Source organism: Rutidosis leptorrhynchoides, chromosome 2 (assembly GCF_046630445.1).
Source record: "Rutidosis leptorrhynchoides isolate AG116_Rl617_1_P2 chromosome 2, CSIRO_AGI_Rlap_v1, whole genome shotgun sequence".
NCBI classification, from domain to species: Eukaryota; Viridiplantae; Streptophyta; class Magnoliopsida; order Asterales; family Asteraceae; genus Rutidosis; species Rutidosis leptorrhynchoides.
Window position 1 is genome coordinate 230,301,559 of NC_092334.1, and position 27,862 is coordinate 230,329,420.

General features: G+C 33.6%; 1 protein-coding gene across 1 annotated transcript; it reads left to right on the plus strand.

Annotated features, from left to right (window-relative positions):
- Positions 1 to 1,281: 1,281 nt before the first annotated feature.
- On the plus strand, positions 1,282 to 13,238 carry LOC139891701 (elongation factor G, chloroplastic-like). Its single transcript, XM_071874680.1, has 4 exons — positions 1,282 to 1,540; positions 6,658 to 8,072; positions 8,498 to 9,010; positions 13,066 to 13,238. The coding sequence occupies exons 1-4, from the start codon at positions 1,282 to 1,284 to the stop codon at positions 13,234 to 13,236; spliced, it is 2,358 nt and encodes a 785-aa protein (XP_071730781.1). The 3' UTR covers positions 13,237 to 13,238.
- Positions 13,239 to 27,862: the final 14,624 nt, after the last annotated feature.

Below are 27,862 nucleotides of genomic sequence, written 5' to 3' on the forward strand. Positions count from 1 at the left end.
AGGCATTTAATGACCTCTAAACGCACGCGGAAAATTAAATTCTAGCCATTTTCTGGTTTTTTCTTTTTCGCTTAATAGTTTGATATCATATGTCTTGCGTCATATAACATCAAACTGGGGGGACATAATGATACCGCAACCCGCATGCGCAATATAAACGTATGCTGGCACTCGCTAGCATGCGTATGCGTGTACTTTGTATGCGGTATGCGGATTCGTATCGAATGACTGTTCCCGGTACGGCGGTTACTTGGTCAAGTAAGTATCTTTTCCATAATTATATCCGTGATTCGGGGGAGTTGGTTATAGAAGGGATTACCATTATCTCGGATGGTTCTAGAATTAGGGTTTGCTTATATATACTAACCCTAATTATCATTCTAACGACGACAATCACGTTACGTAACCAACACCTACTGCACAATAAGCTATCATCGTACATCTTTCTGAGGTTTACAGGTTAGTCTCTTATTTGCTAGCACCTACAACCTTGCTTGGGGTCTTCTGATCAACGACCGTTATCGAAGGTGGACTTAATCACTTAGCCACCCCGCCGACATCATCATGTCGGTCAGGGTTATTCACGGTAGCCGGACCGGAAAGCCTTATTCTAAGATCCTTAAACTTTCCTTTTTACGTATTGAACAGGCATATTGACCCTGTGAAAAATATATACATGATCATTTATATATAAATTTTGCCTAAAAAAAGATACAGTAGTTATCACATTATCACCCAACTATTTAATTTATTTATGTAATCAGGCATGTTGGTTAACTTTGAGCGCAATAGGTACTAACCTTCCAAATTTTCAACAAGGTAATCTATTTTCCTTTTTTTAGTTTTATGACAAACTATACAAAAACATTTCATGCATGTAATATAAACTCTAAATAATCATTCAGGCTTGTCTGAGTGGTCACCGAGTTGCCCAATAAAGCATACCACCCTAGTTCAATTTTTGGCTGTGCCAAATTGATCAAAAGAGGAGTGTGACTAGAGGGTGCGCATAATGCGCAATTCACCCATACCAGATCTCGCACTCGGGGGCTTGATTACCCGAGTTTTTACCTTCTATGGGGAGCCAATATGCTCGTTATAGGAGGGTTAGCTTACCCAAAAAAAAAAAAAAAAAAAAAAAAAACTATAATTATCAGATCATATTTTCCAACTACAAAAAAAAACTATCCCTTTTTAGTTCTATCCAAGCCTATATTACAACTTCCACTTATCCCCTTCCACTATTCTCCAGTGACGGAGATTCTTTTCCGATAAATTAAAATGGCGGCAGAAGCTGTTGCTCTGTCATCAAACGCCGCCGCAACTTCACTTTCTAATTTCTCTGGTAACAATGGTGCTTCCTCTACCAGACCACCTCTCCGTCGCTTCTTTCATTCTCCGGCCACCTCCTTCAGTCGCCACCAACACCGTACTCTTACGTCATCTTTCTTCGGAACACAACGCTTCAATCCAACAAAATCAATTTCTCAATTTCAAAAGAGAAATCTTTCAGTTTTCGCTATGGCTGCTGGCTCCGAAGGTATTGTTTTTTGTATAATTAATACGAATTTTTTTTTAAAATAGTAATTTTTTTAAACCAACTTTTAAAAATGGAAACTAAATCAAAATCGTTGCAAACTTCAGTTTTGGGTGATCTGTCAGCAGAAACCCTAAACCGAAGTTTGGAACTTCAGTTTTATCAAATCCGAAGTTCCAAACTTCGGTTTTAGTATTTTTAATTTTTTTTTTTAAACACTAATCTTATAAATAACTTGGTTTTGATAGTTAATTTACAATTTCATACGCTAAAATTACTTTAATAATATATAATAACATTACAAACAATAAAATATTAATATTAGTAAGATGCAAATACAAATTTTTTGAACAACACTTTTATTAATATCATAATCACGGTTACATTTTTTTGAAAATAAAAATACATAATTTAAAACAACGCATAGAAATTTAACACATAATTAAATTAGATGCAATGAAAGAGGTTGGTTTTTCACAATTGCTTCGTTTTTTTATCATAATCCATTCATCTTCTTCACAAAGATGCTCGAATTTTCCTTTACCTTCATTCCAGAACATCACGCCCGAATGTTCAACCGTTATGTTTTCTTTGAGCCACTCAAACACCTTCGAAATTGTTGTCATCTGACTAACATCCACATTTTGAAAGTACTTATATTTGTACCCCCAGCAAGACTTTTTTTGTGTTGAAAACTGTCCATTCCAATAGACATTAATTTGAACAGGAATTGGTGACATGTTAATGTTTACAAAATTAAAATTTATGTTTGGAGAAGGGAGAATAGAGTGATACATCCGTTTGTTGTAATAGATGTCGGTTTATATAGTGTAGTTAAAATTGAAAAATAGGCCTTTTAAAGTTCTGTTTCAGTAAAAGCTGCCGAACAGTGAAAGGTAATAGTAAAAGGTAACAGTATTGCTTTTTATAACATGTCTAGTACCTGACAAACCGAAGTTTCAAACTTCGGTTTTGCATGCTAATTTCTGATAGGTCTGAAACAGAATTTTAAAACTTCGGTTATATGTAGATTCGGGATTATAAAAGTGATCTGTGATTGTTTCATAAATACATAACAAAAAATGAATCCAAAATACGTATCAATTGACGTGTATCATGGTTGTGATTTTGAATGGAATGATGGTAAAACGGAACTCTGTAAAGGGCCTAAAATGACGTTTGATAACGTAGATGTTCGGGGCTTTAATATGGAAAAGTTGAATGACTTTCTTCGAGAAAAGCTACCAAAGAATCCACGTTCAATGGACATATACTACTACAAAGCAGGAGCAAGTGAAGCCAAAGCAATGTGCTATGATGAAGAATGGTATACATTAGTAGGGAAAGCGTGTATACTTTCAGAAAACATCGAGTTGTATGTTTTATTTGGAGTTTTTGAAGACACACTAGAGTTCGATACGATGTATGATAGTCATGGTGAATACTATTAAGCACCTAGACCTTTTATAAATTAAAGTTACTTGTAATAGATTAGTAACTTGAATAAGATTGGTAAAATGGCAATATTATTATTTCAACAACACCTTTTTATTCATAAGAAACAAAGTACAAGAAACAAACTACAAGAAACATGATACAACAAACTAAATACAACAAATTACTAATGAAAACCTATGGGTTTCTATTACGTAGACAAGTATTCCTGTTGTGACCTTCAGTTCTGCATATACCACACTTTGGAGCTTGCTTTTCACGTTCATCCATCTGGTTCTTCATACGTTTTGATTGCTTCCGCCCTCTGTGCTTAATCAATCTTGATGGATCGGCCATAATTTTCCATTCTATATGTGTCCAGTAGCTCGCATCTCTTAAAGGATTAAAATGATCACTATATTGCTCTCTCCATGTAGGAGTTGTATACTTTTTACTGATTTGTTTATTTATATCCTCGTTTAGATGGCTACATACGGAAATGGCATGAGAGCAAGGTAATCTTTGGTGTTGCCAAATACCACATGAACACCTTTTCCTTTTAAACTCCACTGTGTAATCAGTGCCACCCTCACCACTTCTTTGATACGTTGAATGAACCTTGTAGATACCTTGTTCTTCGTGATAACATGTTGTTTTGTAACGTTGAGCTCTTTTTACCCGTTCGTTAAAGATGTTAAACATGTACTTCGAAAGTGTTGAATTACATAGCCTTGCTTCTCGACTTTGGTCGTAGAAGTGTTGTCTGGTGTAATCAAAGGTATATTCGATACACGCTTTGATCGACATCATTCGGGCATGACGGAACACATTGTTGAGTGACTCAGCAATATTTGTTGTTGTGTTACCCCAACGACTCCTCTGACTGTCCCTATACACAGTCCATTTGCCTACATCAACATCTTGAAAATATTGCCAAGCCTCAACACTAGCTTGTTTGATGGACCTGAAAGCATTCTTGTACAATATTTGTTTTGTTGTTGAACCGACTGTCCAACACAAGTGTTTGAGCGATTTCACTTTAGTGTGTTTGCTCAACAAGTTACTACGAATGTGGCGCAAGCAGTACCTATGTTCCCAACCATATGTTTGAGCACCCATTGCATGTAAGATACCTTGGTGTCGATCAGAGATGACACACAACTTTTCGTCTCCAATAACATTTTCTTGGAACATTTGGAAAAACCAAGACCAACTTTCGTTACTTTATTCATCAACTAGGGCAAAGGCAATAGGTAGAATTTGATTGTTAGCATTTTTGGCAACCGCTATTAACAGTTTACCCTTATAACTACCTTTCAAATGGGTACCATCGATGCAAATCATTGGAATACACAGTTTAAACGCTTTAATGGCTGGACCGAATGCCCAAAACACAAATTTAAAGGTGGCGAAACCTTCATAAATTTCAGGTCCATTTTCAAACACAACAATTGTGTCTGGATTGGTAGTAACTAATTCATTTATATAATTTGGTAAATGAATAAAGTTACTTTCCCAAGATCCAAACAATCGTTCGATTGCAATACGCCTAGCGTTCCATGCTTTACTGTAACGGACATCCACATTCCATGTATTTTTTATTTGGGCTTGGATGTTTTTAACAGGATAAGCAATGTCCACACATATTTGATGTTCAATTTCAGTAGCAATTAAGCTAGCGGTTAAACAACGATTGTTGTTTTCTGATACGTGTCCATAACACGTGTGTTCATCTTTCCATTTTGTTATTTTCCATACCTTAGATCAATTGTGAGACGAACCACTAACACTCCAGGCACAATGGTATCTTTCTTGTGGACCCTTAAAACTTGAGCTAGTTGTTCTACAATGTGCTTGCCAATAACCCGGCTTGCTTTGTGTAACAACTATTTCTCTATTATGCTGTATATTCCATTTTCGAACAGCATAAATAAGTTCGGATTTGTTCTGGAACACCATTCCTTTGGAAACAATACCGATCTCCTTATCATAAAAAACCCATGAAGCTTATTGGTCGTCATCGTATGGAAAACTATTACTACCCTCACCTGAATTAACAAACCCAAAACGTGAAACTGGGGCAGGTTCCAATTGTGGTTCCACTTGCTCCTCTCTACCTTCGTCACCCGAAATATTATCTTCAACGCTATATTCAGAAACTGTATCGTCAGTTGCAGTAGACATACCATCATCGGGGTCTACTACATTTTCTACTTCGTCTCTTCGTTCTTGTTCATATTCAACAACTGTTGAATGGAGGTTTGATGTTGATTGACCACCCTCCAAAGTTTGAATAAGATCAACATAACCCGAACCTTGGGTGGTTGAAAAAACTTCCTCAAACTGAATTTCAATTTGAGCCTCGTAATTTGGATCATTCTGAGAATAAAAATATATTGTTTCCAAAGTGTTATCATCAGTAACTTCACTTTTCCATTCATTTCCATTAAAAAGAACCCACAAGAACATTTTTAACGTGTGTGATCTTTGACTCACACCTACATAATTATACGTCATTTCGTTTAACTGCATACAGTTAACCTTGGTTGTCAACACAAAACTCCTTCTAATCGTTGTGTTATCACCAGTAAGCCAACCATTTTGGAATGAAATTTGCCCTCTCCAAAGAAAATGAACCATGAATGGACGAATTATAGACATTTTTTTAATTATTGATGTATGAAACTGATTAAGATTAGTTTGAATTGTGTTGTTGGTGTTTGAAACTGACTTTGAAATGCTTGAATTGTGTTCTTGGTGATGTTTGTGTTTGAGTCCATGATAAGGGTGATATAAATAAATGAAAAAAGATGATAAATCAGATTTTGACATGATAGGTTAGCAGGTTTCAGTCCATAATTGAGACTAGGGTTGCAGGTTTCAGTCCATAATTGTGACTGGTTATGCAGACTGCAAAACCGAAGTTTGAAACTTCGGTTTTGCTGAAAAGCCTGCAAAACCGAAGTTCCAAACTTCGGTTTAGGGTTTCTGCTGACAGATCACCCAAAACCGAAGTTTGAAACTTCGGATATGGCAAAACCGAAGTTCCAAACTTCGATTTTACCATTTTTGTAACAATTTTGATTCAGTTTCCATTTTTAAAAGTTGGTTTGAAAAAATTACTATTTAAAAAAAAAAAAAGTCTAATTAATACAGTACAATTGATTACGTTAATTACTTAATTACCTAATTTTACTTACAATTATGCATTTTAGGGTTCCTTATCATCTTATAGCCACGTGAAATAAATAGTAATAAAAAGGTCAAATTTGCTATTGTATGCTTAATTTTGAGTTTATATATGTAATAGTATGTAATAAGCTTCCAAAACTTGTTATTGTATGTATCTTGTGAGTTCTTATCAGGTAACGTGCTTTTTGAACGATGTGGTAGCCATTAGCCACATATGATGCCATGTCATCTGTCACGTCATCATATCTTGTACCATGTCCCGTATAAATATGAGAAATTTGATTGTGGATGACGTGGCTGCCATATTTGATGTTGTATCCTATGCAACGTCATATTTATATGCAGTATAATTGTGTAAGCTGAATTCAATCTATCATGTGTATATAAAAAATTGATAAATTGATACATTCTAAATATTGAAATCAAGTATTAAATGCTACTGCTATTTTGTTGATTTAGCTTCCTTATGTGATGTTTACATTTGTATCGAATAGATGGAAAGCGTACAATTCCATTAAAGGACTACCGCAACATTGGAATTATGGCCCACATAGATGCAGGAAAAACGACCACAACCGAACGAGTCCTTTACTACACCGGTCGAAGTTACAAGATCGGTGAGGTACACGAGGGTACAGCCACAATGGACTGGATGGAACAAGAACAAGAACGAGGAATCACTATAGCTTCAGCTGCAACAACCACTTTTTGGAACAACCATCGTATCAACATCATCGATACACCTGGCCATGTTGACTTTACGCTTGAGGTAGAACGGGCCCTACGGGTTCTCGATGGTGCCATTTGTTTGTTTGATAGTGTTGCCGGTGTCGAACCGCAGTCTGAGACTGTATGGAGACAAGCGGATAAATATGGGGTGCCTCGTATTTGTTTTGTGAATAAAATGGACCGACTTGGTGCAAATTTTTTTAGAACGCGTGATATGATTGTAACGAATTTGGGTGCTAAGCCACTTGTGTTACAACTCCCGATTGGTGCGGAAGATACGTTTAAAGGTGTGATTGATCTTGTTAGGATGAAAGCGATAGTTTGGGGTGGGGAAGAATTAGGTGCTAAGTTTTCGTATGAAGATATACCTTCCGATCTTCAAGAATTATCTGAAGAATATCGAGCGTTGATGATCGAGATGATTGTTGAGTTAGATGACGAGGTTATGGAAGGATATCTTGAAGGGGTTGAGCCCGACGAGGAAACCGTTAAGAAATTGATTAGAAAGGGTACGTTAGGAGGTAATTTTGTACCGGTTTTATGTGGGTCCGCTTTTAAAAACAAAGGCGTTCAACCGTTGCTCGATGCGGTTGTTGACTATTTACCTTCTCCACTTGATGTTCCTCCTATGATCGGTACCGACCCAGATGATCCTGAAATTGAAATAACTCGGGTCGCAAGTGATGATGAACCGTTTGCCGGGTTAGCGTTCAAAATCATGAACGACCCGTTTGTGGGGTCACTAACATTTGTGAGAATATATGCAGGGAAGCTATCGGCCGGGTCATATGTAGTTAACGCAAACAAAGGGAGGAAAGAAAGAATCGGGAGGTTACTTGAAATGCATGCAAATGCAAGAGAAGATGTTACGGTAGCGTTAACGGGTGATATTGTGGCTCTTGCGGGGTTAAAAGATACAATTACGGGTGAGACGTTATGTGATCCTGATAAGCCGATTGTTCTTGAAAGAATGGACTTCCCTGATCCTGTTATTAAAGTTGCTATTGAACCCAAGACAAAAGCAGATGTTGATAAAATGGCTAACGGTTTAATTAAGCTTGCACGAGAAGATCCTTCGTTTCATTTCTCGCGTGATGAAGAAATTAATCAAACCGTTATTGAAGGGATGGGCGAATTGCATCTCGAGATTATTGTTGATAGGCTCAAGAGGGAATTCAAGGTTTGTTTTCTTAATAATTTTGCGAGTAACATTATTTTTGCATGTGCACGGTCCGGGAAAAACCGAGGAATCAAACTGAAAATGAGAAACTGAGCGGATCCCGAACCGAACCAAGCTATTTCGGTCCGGTCCCCATTCCACATTTTGCCAGGTTTTTCGGTCTTTGGTCCTGACTGGACCGAACCCGAAAATAACACCAAAATAACTGAACTGAACCGAAAATATATGATCAGGTCCTCAGTCCGGCTTTATACTACAAACTGGGACTCGGGACCGAACCGAACCAAACTAGTTTGGTCTGGTATTGTACCATGCACACCGGTTCATACAAATATGCTTAAGAAAAAACAATGTGTAATACAGAAACTATTGGAATATGTTCAAATATTCATATATAACACTTTATTGGTTGCCAATTTTTCAAGTTGGAAGCGAATGTAGGTGCACCACAAGTGAACTATCGTGAAAGCATTTCACGTGTCTCAGAGGTGAAATACACCCACAAGAAACAGTCAGGTGGACAAGGTCAGTTTGCAGATATAACCGTACGGTTCGAGCCATTAGAGGCAGGTAGTGGATACGAATTCAAGAGTGAGATTAAAGGAGGAGCGGTTCCAAGAGAATACATCCCGGGCGTAATGAAAGGGTTAGAAGAGTCAATGACTAATGGAGTACTTGCGGGTTTTCCTGTTGTCGATGTTCGTGCGGTGTTAACTGATGGGAATTATCATGATGTTGACTCGAGTGTGTTAGCGTTTCAATTGGCGGCTAGAGGTGCGTTTCGTGAAGGGGTTAGGAAAGCGGGTCCCAAGATTTTGGAACCGATTATGAGAGTTGAGGTTGTTACACCTGAAGAACATTTAGGAGATGTTATTGGTGATCTTAATTCTAGAAGAGGACAGATTAATAGCTTTGGCGACAAGCCTGGTGGTCTAAAGGTATGTATTTTTTGGTTCTGTTAAATACAGCTTGCAAATTTAGTTGTAATGTTGCATGGTTTAAAAAAATAAAATCGAAATCGGTGTTGAAAACTAATTTGCATTTAGGAAAAGCAAAAAAAAAAAAAAAAAAAAAAAAACAATTGATTTAACTGTAAGAGACACGGCAATGGGACCTTGTATGAATAGTTGGACATTGCTGTATACTTTGCAGTACAGGTGGCAAATTTCAACCATTTGTACATTTGGGTTGATTTGGGCTATATCTTATACTCTCTTTCGTCCCAAATGATCGTCTCGTTTGACTTTTAGAGTCTTTCTTTATAAATTTTGGCTTTAAATATTATTATTTGTGCTATATAATATTTGATGAAATATATATGAATGGATTCTGTTTTAAAATGTGTTTTTATTGGTATAACTTTCATCAAATATTATATAACACAATTAAAAAAATTTAAAAGTCAAAGTTGTACAAGAAAGAGTTAAAAAGGGGGACAAAAATTTTGGGACGGAGGGCGTATATAACTAGTCAACTGGGTCTAACTTCTAAAATATCCGTTGCATACATCTGAATAAAAATACTTCTCTTCCCGGGCAGCCTGCACTGAGAAAAACCTTATAAAAGAAAGAAATGGTCTAACTTAAAAGTTACAGAACATGTTGTAGATTTGCCTTTCTAAAAAATGGGTCAAAGTGGTCAAAATTAAAACTTAAAACCCAACGTTTAAGGGTCTATGTTAGACGCTTTTAATCAAATAATGAACGTAATGAAATGTCCCGTTCTTATTGATTAAAAACGTTCCATATTAATTGATTTCGTTGCGAGGTTTTGACCTCTATATGAGACGTTTTTCAAAGACTGCATTCATTTTAAAACAACCATAACCTTTATTTCATCAATAAAGGTTTAAAAAGCTTTACGTAGATTATCAAATAATGATAATCTAAAATATCCTGTTTACGCATGACCATTACATAATGGTTTACAATACAAATATGTTACAACAAAATAAGTTTCTTGAATGCAGTTTTTACACAATATCATACAAGCATGGACTCCAAATCTCGTCCTTATTTAAGTATGCGACAGCAGAAGCTCTTAATAATCACCTGAGAATAAACATGCTTAAAACGTCAACAAAAATGTTGGTGAGTTATAGGTTTAACCTATATATATCAAATCATAATAATAGACCACAAGATTTCATATTTCAATACACATCCCATACATAGAGATAAAAATCATTCATATGGTGAACACCTGGTAACCGACATTAACAAGATGCATATATAAGAATATCCCCACCATTCCGGGACACCCTTCGGATATGATATAAATTTCGAAGTACTAAAGCATCCGGTACTTTGGATGGGGTTTGTTAGGCCTAATAGATCTATCTTTAGGATGCGCGTCAATTAGGGTGTCTGTTCCCTAATTCTTAGATTACCAGACTTAAAAAAAAAGGGCATATTCGATTTCGATAATTCAACCATAGAATGCAGTTTCACATACTTGTGTCTATTTTGTAAATCATTTATAAAACCTGCATGTATTCTCATCCCAAAAATATTAGATTTTAAAAGTGGGACTATAACTCACTTTCACAGATTTTTACTTCGTCGGGAAGTAAGACTTGGCCACTGGTTGATTCACGAACCTATAACAATATATACATATATATCAAAGTATGTTCAAAATATATTTACAACACTTTTAATATATTTTGATGTTTTAAGTTTATTAAGTCAGCTGTCCTCGTTAGTAACCTACAACTAGTTGTCCACAGTTAGATGTACAGAAATAAATCGATAAATATTATCTTGAATCAATCCACGACCCAGTGTATACGTATCTCAGTATTGATCACAACTCAAACTATATATATTTTGGAATCAACCTCAACCCTGTATAGCTAACTCCAACATTCACATATAGAGTGTCTATGGTTGTTCCGAAATATATATAGATGTGTCGACATGATAGGTCGAAACATTGTATACGTGTCTATGGTATCTCAAGATTACATAATATACAATACAAGTTGATTAAGTTATGGTTGGAATAGATTTGTTACCAATTTTCACGTAGCTAAAATGAGAAAAATTATCCAATCTTGTTTTACCCATAACTTCTTCATTTTAAATCCGTTTTGAGTGAATCAAATTGCTATGGTTTCATATTGAACTCTATTTTATGAATCTAAACAGAAAAAGTATAGGTTTATAGTCGGAAAAATAAGTTACAAGTCGTTTTTATAAAGGTAGTCATTTCAGTCGAAAGAACGACGTCTAGATGACCATTTTAGAAAACATACTTTCACTTTGAGTTTAACCATAATTTTTGGATATAGTTTCATGTTCATAATAAAAATCATTTTCTCAGAATAACAACTTTTAAATCAAAGTTTATCATAGTTTTTAATTAACTAACCCAAAACAGCCCGCGGTGTTACTACGACGGCGTAAATCCGGTTTTACGGTGTTTTTCGTGTTTCCAGGTTTTAAATCATTAAGTTAGCATATCATATAGATATAGAACATGTGTTTAGTTGATTTTAAAAGTCAAGTTAGAAGGATTAACTTTTGTTTGCGAACAAGTTTAGAATTAACTAAACTATGTTCTAGTGATTACAAGTTTAAACCTTCGAATAAGATAGCTTTATATGTATGAATCGAATGATGTTATGAACATCATTACTACCTTAATTTCCTTGGATAAACCTACTGGAAAAGAGAAAAATGGATCTAGCTTCAATGGATCCTTGGATGGCTCAAAGTTCTTGAAGCAGAATCATGACACGAAAACAAGTTCAAGTAAGATCATCACTTGAAATAAGATTGTTATAGTTATAGAAGTTGAACCAAAGTTTGAATATGATTATTACCTTGTATTAGAATGATAACCTACTGTAAGAAACAACGATTTCTTGAGGTTGGATGATCACCTTACAAGATTGGAAGTGAGCTAGCAAACTTGAAAGTATTCTTGATTTTATGAAACTAGAACTTTTGGAATTTATGAAGAACACTTAGAACTTGAAGATAGAACTTGAGAGAGATCAATTAGATGAAGAAAATTGAAGAATTAAAGTGTTTGTAGGTGTTTTTGGTCGTTGATGTATGGATTAGATATAAAGGATATGTAATTTTATTTTCATGTAAATAAGTCATGAATGATTACTCATATTTTTGTAATTTTATGAGATATTTCATGCTAGTTGCCAAATGATGGTTCCCACATGTGTTAGGTGAATCACATGGGCTGCTAAGAGCTGATCATTGGAGTGTATATACCAATAGTACATACATCTAAAAGCTGTGTATTGTACGAGTACGAATACGGGTGCATACGAGTAGAATTGTTGATGAAACTGAACGAGGATGTAATTGTAAGCATTTTTGTTAAGTAGAAGTATTTTGATAAGTGTATTGAAGTCTTTAAAAAGTGTATAAATACATATTAAAACACTACATGTATATACATTTTAACTGAGTCGTTAAGTCATCGTTAGTCGTTACATGTAAGTGTTGTTTTGAAACCTTTAGGTTAACGATCTTGTTAAATGTTGTTAACCCAATGTTTATAATATCAAATGAGATTTTAAATTATTATATTATCATGATATTATCATGTATGAATATCTCTTAATATGATATATATACATTAAATGTCTTTACAACGATAATCGTTACATATATGTCTCGTTTAAAAATCATTAAGTTAGTAGTCTTGTTTTTACATATGTAGTTCATTGTTAATATACTTAATGATATGTTTAATTATCATAATATAATGTTAACTATATATATAACCATATATATGTCATCATATAGTTTTTACAAGTTTTAACGTTCGTGAATCACCGATCAACTTGGGTGGTCAATTGTCTATATGAAACATATTTCAATTAATCAAGTCTTAACAAGTTTGATTGCTTAACATGTTGGAAACATTTAATCATGTAAATATCAATCTCAATTAATATATATAAACATGGAAAAGTTCGGGTCACTACACGTAATAGGCGATATATATTGTTTGTTGTATGCAGGTGGTAGATTTGCTTGTGCCGCTTGCAGAAATGTTCCAATACGTGCGTACGCTAAGAGGAATGACGAAAGGTCGAGCATCATACACGATGCAACTAGCCAAATTTGATGTGGTACCTCAACACATTCAGAACCAACTTGCTGCTGGCAAAGAAGAAGCAGTCACAGCTTGATCATTTTTCTTCCACTTGTCTTTGTTTAATGTTTGTAACTTTGCACTTCACATGTCAAAATAGAACAATACATACACATTAAAGTCACCAATTTTTCATCAGAAGTTATACCATTAAATGTATAATACACAATGTTCATTTGTTTTTACTTACCCAATCATGATTTGTGCTCATTCTGCTCAATTTGGATCCAGTAATCTATTATTTATTTAGTTCCACTATTATATGAGGTCATTCATAATTTGTGCTCATTCTGCTTAATGTTTACCGGCAACCCCGTTTCTGCAAAACTCGAAGAACCATCTGCAAGTTCCAGATTGAATATCTTATCAGTTTTAAGTTGAACACGGTGGCATGGTCGTCTAATACTAGAGGCATTTTGGTATGACCTTATTTAATGTAAATGACGGTGTGATCAGGTGGGATTGCAGTGATCTAAGTAGGGATCTGCCTGGCTTGGAGATTAAATATAAAATCCGGTTTTTGAGCCTTTGTATTGGATTTAATTTCGAATTGTTATTTTTAATATAATATAAATATAAATTAAGCATGAGCATCATATAATTGTGTGCACAAAATAATGAAGAAAAATCTGTGATTTGTGCCTGTGAATTATATATTTATCTATATGTGATTGTAGATTAGATGATATAGCCGCACAAATTCCTCGTGTGATGTTCTTTACCTATCATGTTTTATGCATGTTTATCATTTGTTTCTTGTTGTGTGAGTTGATGCTTAACTAACAATCTATATAGAGTGATCAACTAGTTAGGTTTGTTAGTTAATGATACTTCTTCATAAATTCTTAAAATTTGTATCATAGCTTCGAGGTTTTGAAGATCGAGAAAAATGGCGAATTGTAAAATTGATTGTATAGTTAGATGATTAAGTTATTCTTTGGATGTAATTTTGTAAGTCATCGGGTGAACGAACGAGATGGTTAGGGTATGACAATTTTTGTGGATCCAGGTTTTGAACATGTAGTTCTCATTATTTGTGATCACATACAAGAGAATGATTTTTCTATCATTTGTATCGGGTTCGTTATCCATATTTTTTTTTTTTGAACGACGATATCGACATTGAATGCTCTCATTTGTCACCCACACACACGTTAGGAGGAAAACTCAATTCGCGACGATGTTGGCAGTACCATTGAAGGTGAGGAAAAACCCTAGAGACTTTCCCACTTCGCATTGATGTTGGCAGTACCATCAAAGATTGAAAACTCTCTGCTTGGAGTGAAAATCGAACCTGAGTTGGCAGTACCCAACTTGAATTCCACTCCCATACCCCTTAAGCCAAGCTTCAATGGTGGGTTCCCTATCCATTGGGTTACCTTACGTTTTGGACCAGGTGTTCTAGACCCGTAGATTTAAATTAGTTATACATTTGGTAGTGAACAGACCGTTCAGTATTTAGTTATGATTTTTCGAAGTTGCCGTCATTCAAGAAAAATGTTTTGGGGTTTATTGGCGTAGTTATGGAAGAAAAATCATTGTAGGGTTGTCTACCCTTGAATTTCGATTAGAGATACTAGTTCATGGATCTAAATGTGGTAAACTTTCGTGATCATCGGAACAATTACAAATTAATTAGATAGTTTGTTAATTGGTATCCAGTTAGTGATATATATTTTTAAATGACTAGGTTATAGGTTACTTTTAAATAGATGGATGTCTTCTAATCTTTCTTTTTTTTTTGAAAAAAATTATATTCTAAATTTGAATGAATTCCGATCAAACCTAAATCGTAATTAGTTGTTGTAAACTTAGATTTGAGTGCTTGATTTGAGGAAAAGGATTGATCGAATGTTTTAACTTCAATAATTGTGCAAACCCCAATTTCAAATCTGAATTTCAAGGGCGTAAAACAAACGATGTGATTAACCTTACTAGTTTAGATCGAATAAGTTAATATCTTAAGCGGAAGTTAACTCCGATATCGGCCGGAATCTCTATCGGAGTTGTATATTCATCTGGAGAATGTTACAGTAAGAATTTAGAGGAGAGTATCATTAATGCATCCAGTGTTGTGTAATGAATGATCATGCAGGTGTATTTATAGATGTTTTGAGGGAATGATGACGTGACACATGTCCCTTTCATGGTTATAACAAACTTCACCAGATCCAAAGGCTGACGTGGCTCCTGTCCCTTTCATTGACATAACAAACAGACCCTTACAAACTTTCCTATATTCGTGGGCTGACGTGGCACATAAACCATTTGTGTGTTTGCTCCGGGATAGTGTGCTTTGTTCCGGGACCAATTATTTGTTCCGGGACCAAGTGTTTGTCCTAGAATGGTATAACATTCCGGTATGATGTGGCTATCTCATAATGTTGTGGCGGGTTCGTCTAAAATGTGACGGATGACTGATAGTGCTCCAAATGAACATATATTTAGTATCAATATCCTTCTAATATGTGAAGTTTTCAGTTGCAAATGTTCTATTTTCAAGTAATATTCGTTTAAATAAATAAGTGCGTAGACAAAAGGCGAAAACGAAGATTTGAAGACGCAAACGTCCAAAAAACTCAAATGTACAAGATACAATCCAAGTGGTTCAATTTATTTAAAAATGACAAGAACGCAAGTCGCGGAAAGCAAATTACACGATATTAAAATATACGAAAAGACGTTCGAAAAACCGGAGCTGAGACATAAACCGGGCGTAAACATACGAAACAACGGAGCCAAAATTATGAGTCAACTATGCACATAAATATAATATAATATTTAAATAATTATATAAATTATTTATATATTATATTTATATTTATAATATGTCGACAAGTAAAAATCCAAAAGTTGGTGAGCTGGCCCAGGGAACTCCGCACTCGCGGAGCAAATTGCCTACAAAACTCCGCACTCGCGGAGCAGCCAAAATCAGAATTTGCCTATAAAAGGCACGAGCTTCTGCCGAGTTTTTACACCAAAAATCAAACTCTCTATCTCTGTAATATATATATATATATATATATATATATATATATATATATATATATATATATATATATATATATATATATATATATATATATATATATATATATATATATATATAATATTTATATATATAATATAAATTAGTTTAGTTTTATATTAGTTAGTTTAAGTTAATGTAACGGTTAATTATGGGTTTTGAAGTCGAAGTTCTGTCCGTATAACACTACGCGATAAATATTCAATGTAAGTTATGTTCTCATTTTTAAATTAATGTCTCGTATTTAAGTTATTATTATGCTTATTTGAGCCGAAGTAATCATGATGTTGGACTAAATATTAAAGACAGGGTAATTGGGCTTTGTACCATAATTGGGGTTTGGACAAAAGAACGACACTTGTGAAAATTGGACTATGGGCTATTAATGGGCTTTATATTTGTTTAATTGAATGATAGTTCGTTAATTTAATATAAAGATTTACAATTGGACGTACCTATAAATAACCACATACACTCGATCGGACATGATGGGCGGGATATTTATAAGTACTAATAATCGTTCATTTAACGGGACACGGGAATGGATTAATAGTCAATGGACTTATTAAAACAAGGGTGAATTATATACAAGAAAAATTGGTGTAATTATAGTTTAAGTCCCCAATTAGTTGGAATATTTAACTTCGACACGATTATATTCTATCCACAATTCTGAACCTTATTCATCCGTTCATTTCGACCGACAATCATCCCGGAATAATTGAAGAAGTCAACGAGCTACGCGCTCAAGTAATCAATTTAGAAAACATGGTGCAAAAATTTACCAGCTTCAACAACATCACCGGCACCAACAGTACCATCAGTAACAGCACCAGTACATCAACAATCCATGCCTCAACATCTCATTATGTACCTCGAGTATAATCATCGTTCTACATGACGTTCTACATCATTTATCTTCGTTCGACATAGCGATTATGTAACCTCTAATGTTTTAGAGATTATATATTCTTGTATTAACGGTAAATCAAATGAGTTTAATATCTTATTGACTCATTAAATCCATGATTACATCTGAAGAAAATATATATGTATGTATATTTTCATAAAGATTGTAATTAAAAATTCTTTTGTACAAACTGTTAATGATGAGAATATTTTAACGGGTAGGTAATACCCGAGGAAATATTTAACTTTCATATTAAAATGTTATACTGTACATTCTTCGAATCTGATTCAACAGTCATTTACTATCCTACTTACATCCACAGATATACGTATCCATTTACAGCAGAATAAACATTTTTCTTCAATTTCATATTTGAATTTTGACCTATCAGAATCCAACAAGTGGCATAATGAATAAAACATTGGACAAAATAAAATTTGTTAGAAACAAACAAATTAACTATGAGAAAAATTTTGTTAAGAATCCACGCTAACTGTTCCTAGCTAACTGTTCCTAGCTAACTAATTACACTTTATTTATCGCAGTTTATTTATCGCAATTTAATTATCGCAATTTTATTTATCGTCATTTAATTTCTGTTATTTACTTTACGCACTTTATTTATCGTTATTTAATTTCTGTTATTTATTTTACGCACTTTAATTATCGGGACACGTATACAAGGTTTTGACATATCATATCGATGCATCTATATATATTATTTAGAATAACCATAGACACTCTATATGCAGTAATGTGACGACCCGGAAATTTCCGACCAAATTTAAACTTTAATCTTTATATTATTCCGACACGATAAGCAAAGTTTGTTAAGTTAAATCTCAAGAATTTTAAACTGTGTTCATACATTCATTATAACCTCGACCAAATTCCGACGATTCATGAACCGTTATATATAAATAGATATGTATATGTGTGTGTATATATATATATATATATATATATATATATATATATATATATATATATATATATTATAACTTGAGAATATTAATAAAGTATTAAACGTATAATACTTTATATGAACGTATTTGTTTCAATATGATTTTTGACGAAATAAAAAAAAAATATATTAAATGATTGAATTATCAGAAACATTGAATTATGATTACAAGTCTTTGTTGAGAGGTCCACTATGATTTGAGAAAATCTATTCCTCTTAACGATATTCAGAATAATTTGTAAAGCTATTTATAAATAAAAACAAAAAGTGTCATTTACGAAAGTTAGACAAAAGTTAGTGGAGAATTGGTTTCCATAATATTCTATTAATCTATTTTCAAACGTACAAAGATGTTTTCAGTTTAAAAAAGAACTTTATTATTAAAACGTATATAACTTTTATAAATATCTAGAATCACTTTTGACAACTCATTACTTAACCAGTATAATAAATATAACGATATTTTTATTTTATTTCATTAAATATATATAACGATTTAAATTAATATTATATATATTTATACGCGTATTATACATACATAGTTTTTATACTTTTACTATACTTTAACTTTACCTTTACTTTACTTTTACTTTACTTTAACTTTAATAATTCACTTTAATAATTCATACTTTAATAATTCACTTTAATAATTCATACTTTAATAATTCACTTTAATAATTCATACTTTAATAATTCACTTTAATAATTCATACTTTAATAATTCACTTTAATAATTTATACTTTAATAATTCACTTTAATAATTCATACTTTAATAATTCACTTTAATAATTCATACTTTAATAATTCACTTTAATAATTCAAAAATCTATTATAAATAGAATTCAATAGGTTTCATTATTTCATAGAAACTTGAAAATATATTTCTCTAAACTCTCTCAATCGATTTATATATATATATATATATATATATATATATATATATATATATATATATATATATATATATATATATATATATATATATATATATATATATATATATATATATATATATATTTGCTCTGTATTATTTCAAGATATTATTAGTATATATAAAATATTACGACGGAGTGCTGTCCGAGTGATTTCAAAATAGTTTTTTTGAATGAGTCGAAGCTAAGAAAATTATGGGTTATAGCTATGGAGGTGATGGGTATGGTTCATGGGTATGCTCGTGAGGTCAATCTAGTGTTTATCATCTCCGTTGCGTCTACGTACTTTCCTGCAATATTGAATCTCAATATTGATACGTTCGTGAATCCGAGGCCAACCTTGCACTTGTTAAATGACGTTATATGTATTTTTACTACGAAATACAGTATTGTGAGTTTCATTTGCTCCCTTTTATATATATTTTTGGGACTGAGAATACATGCGCTGTTTTTATAAATGTTTTACGAAATAGGCACAAGTACTAAAACTAATTCTACGTGGGTTTAAACCAGAAATATACCCTTAGCTTGGTAACATTAAACTACTTGTCTATGTACGGTATGCGCGAATCCTAAAGATAGATCTATTGGGCCTGACAAACCCCATCCTGACTATGGGATGCTTTAGTACTTCGAGGTTATTTTAAACACACCTGATCTGGTGTACTTCAGAGGGTAAAACATGAACGTTAAGGCTTGTTACCGGGTGCCTCCAACTTATAGAATACTTTTATACACTTGCGAGTGTACATATATTTATAAACGGAAATCTTGTGGTCTATTAATATATTGAAATGATTGTTATGATAAACCTATGAACTCACCAACCTTTTGGTTGGCACTTTAAAGCATGTTTATTCTCAGGTATTAAAGAAATCTTCCGCTGTGCATTAGCTCATTTTAAGGATATTACTTGGAGTCATTCATAGCATATTTTGAAAGACGTTGCATTGGAGTTATTGAGTTCATCAAGATTATTATTAAGACAATTATAGTTGGATGTATTATGAAATGGTGTGCATACCGTCAACTTTCGTTGTAAAGAAAGTTTGTCTTTTAAAAACGAATGCAATGTTTGTAAAATGCATCATATAGAGGTCAAATACCTCGCGATGTAATCAACTATTGTGAATCGTTTATAATGTATATGAACGGGTCCTTTCAGTTGGTATCAGAGCGGTGGTCTTAGTGAACCAGGTCTGCATTAGTGTGTCTAACTGATAGTCGTTAGGATGCATTAGTGAGTCTGGACTTCGACCGTGTCTGCATGTCAAAAGTTTTGCTCATCATTTTTGTCGGAAATTACCTGCTTATCATTCTTAGTCTAGACACATCTTATTGCAATGATTGCATGAATAGTGTATAGACAAAATTCATATCTTAGCGTATCTATTACTGTAAACTTTGCCTGACATATTCCGTAAATTCCTCCGTAATCTACGAAACCTTTTGCTCTATATAATTAGAATACCACCCGATAGCTGAAAAATCATTTCATATCGAAAAATTCTTTATTCAATCGTACAAAATGGAATGTGTCATTAGTTCAAGTCCCTCGGATTCCGAAATCGAATCCCACTCAAGTTCCGAAAGCAGTGTGACCGGAATGGATCAACCAATTAGTCATCATCTATTATGGATGAATAGGGGATGGGTTCGTAGCCTCCTTAATCATTGGAGACAAGAAGAAGGTGATCCCTTCCATCCACCACATTGTCCTCTTGGAGAAGAACCTGAAGGCACTTACCGGCGAACCTATCCGAAACACCATTTTCTCTCTTATTTCTAGAGTATCTCGTCACGATTACATACTACACAAAATTCTAGATTTTATTTATCCGCTCGTCCGAACCGACAATCACCCCGGTGTAATAGAAGAAGTCAACGAGCTTCGCGCTCGAGTAGTGGCTTTGGAGAATATGGTGCAAAGGTTACAAACACCAGCAGCAGCACCAGCAGCATAAACAGTACCACCATCAGCAACACCAACAGTACCATCACCACCACCAACAACAACATCCACATCCCATACCGCAACATCACAATCTGTATCTCAAACATCAACGTCATACGCCCTGTAAATATCCAGGAATATCAACAACAACAAACGATGAAGTATTAATTCATAAACTTCATTGAAGAGATATCTCTGCGGCAGTTATGTAATCTCCAAAATCTTAGAGATTATTTAATTCTGATCGTAAATCGGATGAGTGAACGGAGATGGTAGAGTAGAAACTTTGATCGAAAATGGTGTACGATTTACAAGCTAGAATTGTTTTACCAACAGCATCAACAGGACCGTAGCATCATCAACACAGTCAGTGCCGTCAGTATCGTCAGAATCAACAGCACCTTAACATCACAAACTCTGTCAGTTCAAGAATCATTGTGGACATCATTACGAATCAACAACAAATATATTGTATCAACGAGTTATGAAGTATTAACTCATTTCCAATCGAAAGATTTATATGTATATTTTATATGTATAAATTTTTAAACCATAATAAATCTTCCCGTACTAAGCTATTATGTGTGAATCTTAACTACTCAGTTAATTCATATTACAAATATGCAATGATGTACGTCCTTCGTCCGCAACTTAACCATCGTTAATTACAATCTCTGTCTCAATTCAATAAAAATCCAATTCATAATTAATCAAGTGTATTATTCGAATATATGTTTGATTTTACACTTTCATCATCGATGTACTCGAAACTTTTCAAATAACATCATTCGTACCTTGCGAAGTTCACAAGAATTTCACGAAAACCAACAAATAACAAAGTAATGATTCATAATTTCAATATTATTGAAGAAATACTTATGCAATTTATAAAGTTTTAGGGATTACTCAATTCTAGTTCCAACCATAAAACAAATGAGTTTAATTTAATATTAACTCATTAAATCTATATTACATCTAAAGAAAATATACACATATATTTTCATAAAGACTGTAATAAACTTCTTTTGTACAAAATATTAATTGTGAAAATTTTTTAACGGGTAGGTAATACCCGAGAGATATATAAATTCACAATTAATATATTACATTTTTTGAAACTGATTCAGCAATCATCAACTATACTCCCTACTTTCACAACAATATCCATTCTTTCATATAAATCAAAACAATCATACTCATTCAAATTTAATTACATATTCTGATTTTGAAATCGCATAATTCAATTTGAAATATAACCAGTATCATCACTCTTAGATTCCTATATCTTTCAAAGCTATACTTTGACTTCAAAACTGTGTTAGAACATCATATGTATTAACGATTACAATATGTGCTCAAACCCTTCGAAATTCCTGAAGACACTTCAACTAAGGAACAATCGAGATGATGATCCAACCACATGTTACCCACAGTTATACACCTGAAAAACTCTCAAAACCCAAGTCATAGTTCGACACGTATCCGTGTTAGACCCTTTGGCATTTACTATGAAATGTCCCGTTCTTATTGATTAAAAACGTTCCATATTAATTGATTTCGTTGCGAGGTTTTGACCTCTATATGAGACGTTTTTCAAAGACTGCATTCATTTTTAAAACAAACCATAACCTTTATTTCATAAATAAAGGTTTAAAAAAAACTTTACGTAGATTATCAAATAATGATAATCTAAAATATCCTGTTTACACACGACCATTACATAATGGTTTACAATACAAATATGTTACATCGAAATCAGTTTCTTGAATGCAGTTTTTACATAATATCATACAAACATGGACTCCAAATCTTGTCCTTATTTTAGTATGCAACAGCGGAAGCTCTTAATATTCACCTGAGAATAAACATGCTTTAAACGTCAACAAAAATGTTGGTGAGTTATAGGTTTAACCTATATATATCAAATCGTAACAATAGACCACAAGATTTCATATTTCAATACACATCCCATACATAGAGATAAAAATCATTCATATGGTGAACACCTGGTAACCGACATTAACAAGATGCATATATAAGAATATCCCCATCATTCCGGGACACCCTTCGGATATGATATAAATTTCGAAGTACTAAAGCATCCGGTACTTTGGATGGGGTTTGTTAGGCCCAATAGATCTATCTTTAGGATTCGCGTCAATTAGGGTGTCTGTTCCCTAATTCTTAGATTACCAGACTTAATAAAAAAGGGGCATATTCGATTTCGATAATTCAACCATAGAATGTAGTTTCACGTACTTGTGTCTATTTTGTAAATCATTTATAAAACCTGCATGTATTCTCATCCCAAAAATATTAGATTTTAAAAGTGGGACTATAACTCACTTTCACAGATTTTTACTTCGTCGGAAAGTAAAACTTGGCCATTGGTTGATTCACGAACCTATAACAATATATACATATATATCAAAGTATGTTCAAAATATATATACAACACTTTTAATATATTTTGATGTTTTAAGTTTATTAAGTCAGCTGTCCTCGTTAGTAACCTACAACTAGTTGTCCACAGTTAGATGTACAGAAATAAATCGATAAATATTATCTTGAATCAATCCACGACCCAGTGTATACGTATCTCAGTATTGATCACAACTCAAACTATATATATTTTGGAATCAACCTCAACCCTGTATAGCTAACTCCAACATTCACATATAGAGTGTCTATGGTTGTTCCGAAATATATATAGATGTGTCGACATGATAGGTCGAAACATTGTATACGTGTCTATGGTATCTCAAGATTACATAATATACAATACAAGTTGATTAAGTTATGGTTGGAATAGATTTGTTACCAATTTTCACGTAGCTAAAATGAGAAAAATTATCCAATCTTGTTTTACCCATAACTTCTTCATTTTAAATCCGTTTTGAGTGAATCAAATTGCTATGGTTTCATATTGAACTCTATTTTATGAATCTAAACAGAAAAAGTATAGGTTTATAGTCGGAAAAATAAGTTACAAGTCGTTTTTGTAAAGGTAGTCATTTCAGTCGAAAGAACGACGTCTAGATGACCATTTTAGAAAACATACTTCCACTTTGAGTTTAACCATAATTTTTGGATATAGTTTCATGTTCATAATAAAAATCATTTTCCCAGAATAACAACTTTTAAATCAAAGTTTATCATAGTTTTTAATTAACTAACCCAAAACAGCCCGCGGTGTTACTACGACGGCGTAAATCCGGTTTACGGTGTTTTTCGTGTTTCCAGGTTTTAAATTATTAAGTTAGCATATAATATAGATATAGAACATGTGTTTAGTTGATTTTAAAAGTCAAGTTAGAAGGATTAACTTTTATTTGCGAACAAGTTTAGAATTAACTAAACTATGTTCTAGTGATTACAAGTTTAAACCTTCGAATAAGATAGCTTTATATGTATGAATCGAATGATGTTATGAACATCATTACTACCTTAAGTTCCTTGGATAAACCTACTGGAAAAGAGAAAAATGGATCTAGCTTCAACGGATCCTTGGATGGCTCAAAGTTCTTGAAGCAGAATCATGACACGAAAACAAGTTCAAGTAAGATCATCACTTGAAATAAGATTGTTATAGTTATAGAAATTGAACCAAAGTTTGAATATGATTATTACCTTGTATTATAATGATAACCTACTGTAAGAAATAAAGATTTCTTGAGGTTGGATGATCACCTTACAAGATTGGAAGTGAGCTAGCAAACTTGAAAGTATTCTTGATTTTATGAAACTAGAACTTTTGAAATTTATGAAGAACACTTAGAACTTGAAGATAGAACTTGAGAGAGATCAATTAGATGAAGAAAATTGAAGAATGAAAGTGTTTGTAGGTGTTTTTGGTCGTTGGTGTATGGATTAGATATAAAGGATATGTAATTTTGTTTTCATGTAAATAAGTCATGAATGATTACTCATATTTTTGTAATTTTATGAGATATTTCATGCTAGTTGCCAAATGATGGTTCCCACATGTGTTAGGTGACTCACATTGGCTGCTAAGAGCTGATCATTGGAGTGTATATACCAATAGTACATACATCTAAAAGTTGTGTATTGTACGAGTACGAATACGGGTGCATACGAGTAGAATTGTTGATGAAACTGAACGAGGATGTAATTGTAAGCATTTTTGTTAAGTATAAGTATTTTGATAAGTGTATTGAAGTCTTTCAAAAGTGTATAAATACATATTAAAACACTACATGTATATACATTTTAACTGAGTCGTTAAGTCATCGTTAGTCGTTACATGTAAATGTTGTTTTGAAACCTTTAGGTTAACGATCTTGTTAAATGTTGTTAACCCAATGTTTATAATATCAAAAGAGATTTTAAATTATTATATTATCATGATATTATGATGTACGAATATCTCTTAATATGATATATATACATTAAATGTCGTTACAACGATAATCGTTACATATATGTCTCGTTTCAAAATCATTAAGTTAGTAGTCTTGTTTTTACATATGTAGTTCATTGTTAATATACTTAATGATATGTTTAATTATCATAATATAATGTTAACTATATATATAACCATATATATGTCATCATATAGTTTTTACAAGTTTTAACGTTCGTGAATCACCGGTCAACTTGGGTGGTCAATTGTCTATATGAAACCTATTTCAATTAATCAAGTCTTAACAAGTTTGATTGCTTAACATGTTGGAAACATTTAATCATGTAAATATCAATCTCAATTAATATATATAAACATGGAAAAGTTCGGGTCACTACAGTACCTACCCGTTAAATAAATTTCGTCCCGAAATTTTAAGCTGTTGAAGGTGTTGACGAATCTTCTGGAAATAGATGCGGGTATTTCTTCTTCATCTGATCTTCACGCTCCCAGGTGAACTCGGGTCCTCTACGAGCATTCCATCGAACCTTAACAATTGGTATCTTGTTTTGCTTAAGTCTTTTAACCTCACGATCCATTATTTCGACGGGTTCTTCGATGAATTGAAGTTTTTCGTTGATTTGGATTTCATCTAACGGAATAGTGAGATCTTCTTTACCAAAACATTTCTTCAAATTCGAGACGTGGAAAGTGTTATGTACATCCGCGAGTTGTTGAGGTAACTCAAGTCGGTAAGCTACTGGTCCGACACGATCAATAATCTTGAATGGTCCAATATACCTTGGATTTAATTTCCCTCGTTTACCAAATCGAACAACGCCTTTCCAAGGTGCAACTTTAAGCATGACCATCTCTCCAATTTCAAATTCTATATCTTTTCTTTTAATGTCAGCGTAGCTCTTTTGTCGACTTTGGGCGGTTTTCAACCGTTGTTGAATTTGGATGATCTTCTCGGTAGTTTCTTGTATAATCTCCGGACCCGTAATCTGTCTATCCCCCACTTCACTCCAACAAATCGGAGACCTGCACTTTCTACCATAAAGTGCTTCAAACGGCGCCATCTCAATGCTTGAATGGTAGCTGTTGTTGTAGGAAAATTCTGCTAACGGTAGATGTCGATCCCAACTGTTTCCGAAATCAATAACACATGCTCGTAGCATGTCTTCAAGCGTTTGTATCGTCCTTTCGCTCTGCCCATCAGTTTGTGGATGATAGGCAGTACTCATGTCTAGACGAGTTCCTAATGCTTGCTGTAATGTCTGCCAGAATCTTGAAATAAATCTGCCATCCCTATCAGAGATAATAGAGATTGGTATTCCATGTCTGGAGATGACTTCCTTCAAATACAGTCGTGCTAACTTCTCCATCTTGTCATCTTCTCTTATTGGTAGGAAGTGTGCTGATTTGGTGAGACGATCAACTATTACCCAAATAGTATCAAAACCACTTGCAGTCCTTGGCAATTTAGTGATGAAATCCATGGTAATGTTTTCCCATTTCCATTCCAGGATTTCGGGTTGTTGAAGTAGACCTGATGGTTTCTGATGCTCAGCTTTGACCTTAGAACACGTCAAACATTCTCCTACGTATTTAGCAACATCAGCTTTCATACCCGGCCACCAAAAATGTTTCTTGAGATCCTTGTACATCTTCCCCGTTCCAGGATGTATTGAGTATCTGGTTTTATGAGCTTCTCTAAGTACCATTTCTCTCATATCTCCAAATTTTGGTACCCAAATCCTTTCAGCCCTATACCGGGTTCCGTCTTCCCGAATATTAAGATGCTTCTCCGATCCTTTGGGTATTTCATCCTTTAAATTTCCCTCTTTTAAAACTCCTTGTTGCGCCTCCTTTATTTGAATAGTAAGGTTATTATGAATCATTATATTCATAGATTTTACTCGAATGGGTTCTCTGTCCTTCCTGCTCAAGGCATCGGCTACCACATTTGCCTTCCCCGGTTGGTAACGAATCTCAAAGTCGTAATCATTCAACAATTCAATCCACCTACGCTGCCTCATATTCAGTTGTTTCTGATTAAATATGTGTTGAATACTTTTGTGGTCGGTATATATAATACTTTTGACCCCATATAAGTAGTGCCTCCAAGTCTTTAATGCAAAAACAACTGCGCCTAATTCCAAATCATGCGTCGTATAATTTTGTTCGTGAATCTTCAATTGTCTAGACGCATAAGCAATCACCTTCGTTCGTTGCATTAATACACAACCGAGACCTTGCTTTGATGCGTCACAATAAATCACAAAATCATCATTCCCTTCAGGCAATGACAATATAGGTGCCGTAGTTAGCTTTTTCTTCAATAACTGAAACGCTTTCTCTTGTTCATCATTCCATTCAAATTTCTTCCCTTTATGCGTTAATGCAGTCAAGGGTTTTGCTATTCTGGAAAAGTCTTGGATGAACCTTCTGTAGTAACCAGCTAGTCCTAAAAACTGGCGTATGTGTTTCGGAGTTTTCGGGGTTTCC

Bases quoted from the DNA above. Each gene is read 5' to 3' on its own strand.
- LOC139891701 (XM_071874680.1), top strand. From the start codon at position 1,282: ATGGCGGCAGAAGCTGTTGCTCTGTCATCAAACGCCGCCGCAACTTCA. The intron at 8,073-8,497 runs GTTTGTTTTCTT...CAATTTTTCAAG, and splicing joins GGCTCAAGAGGGAATTCAAG to TTGGAAGCGAATGTAGGTGC. The intron at 9,011-13,065 runs GTATGTATTTTT...TGTTGTATGCAG, and splicing joins ACAAGCCTGGTGGTCTAAAG to GTGGTAGATTTGCTTGTGCC.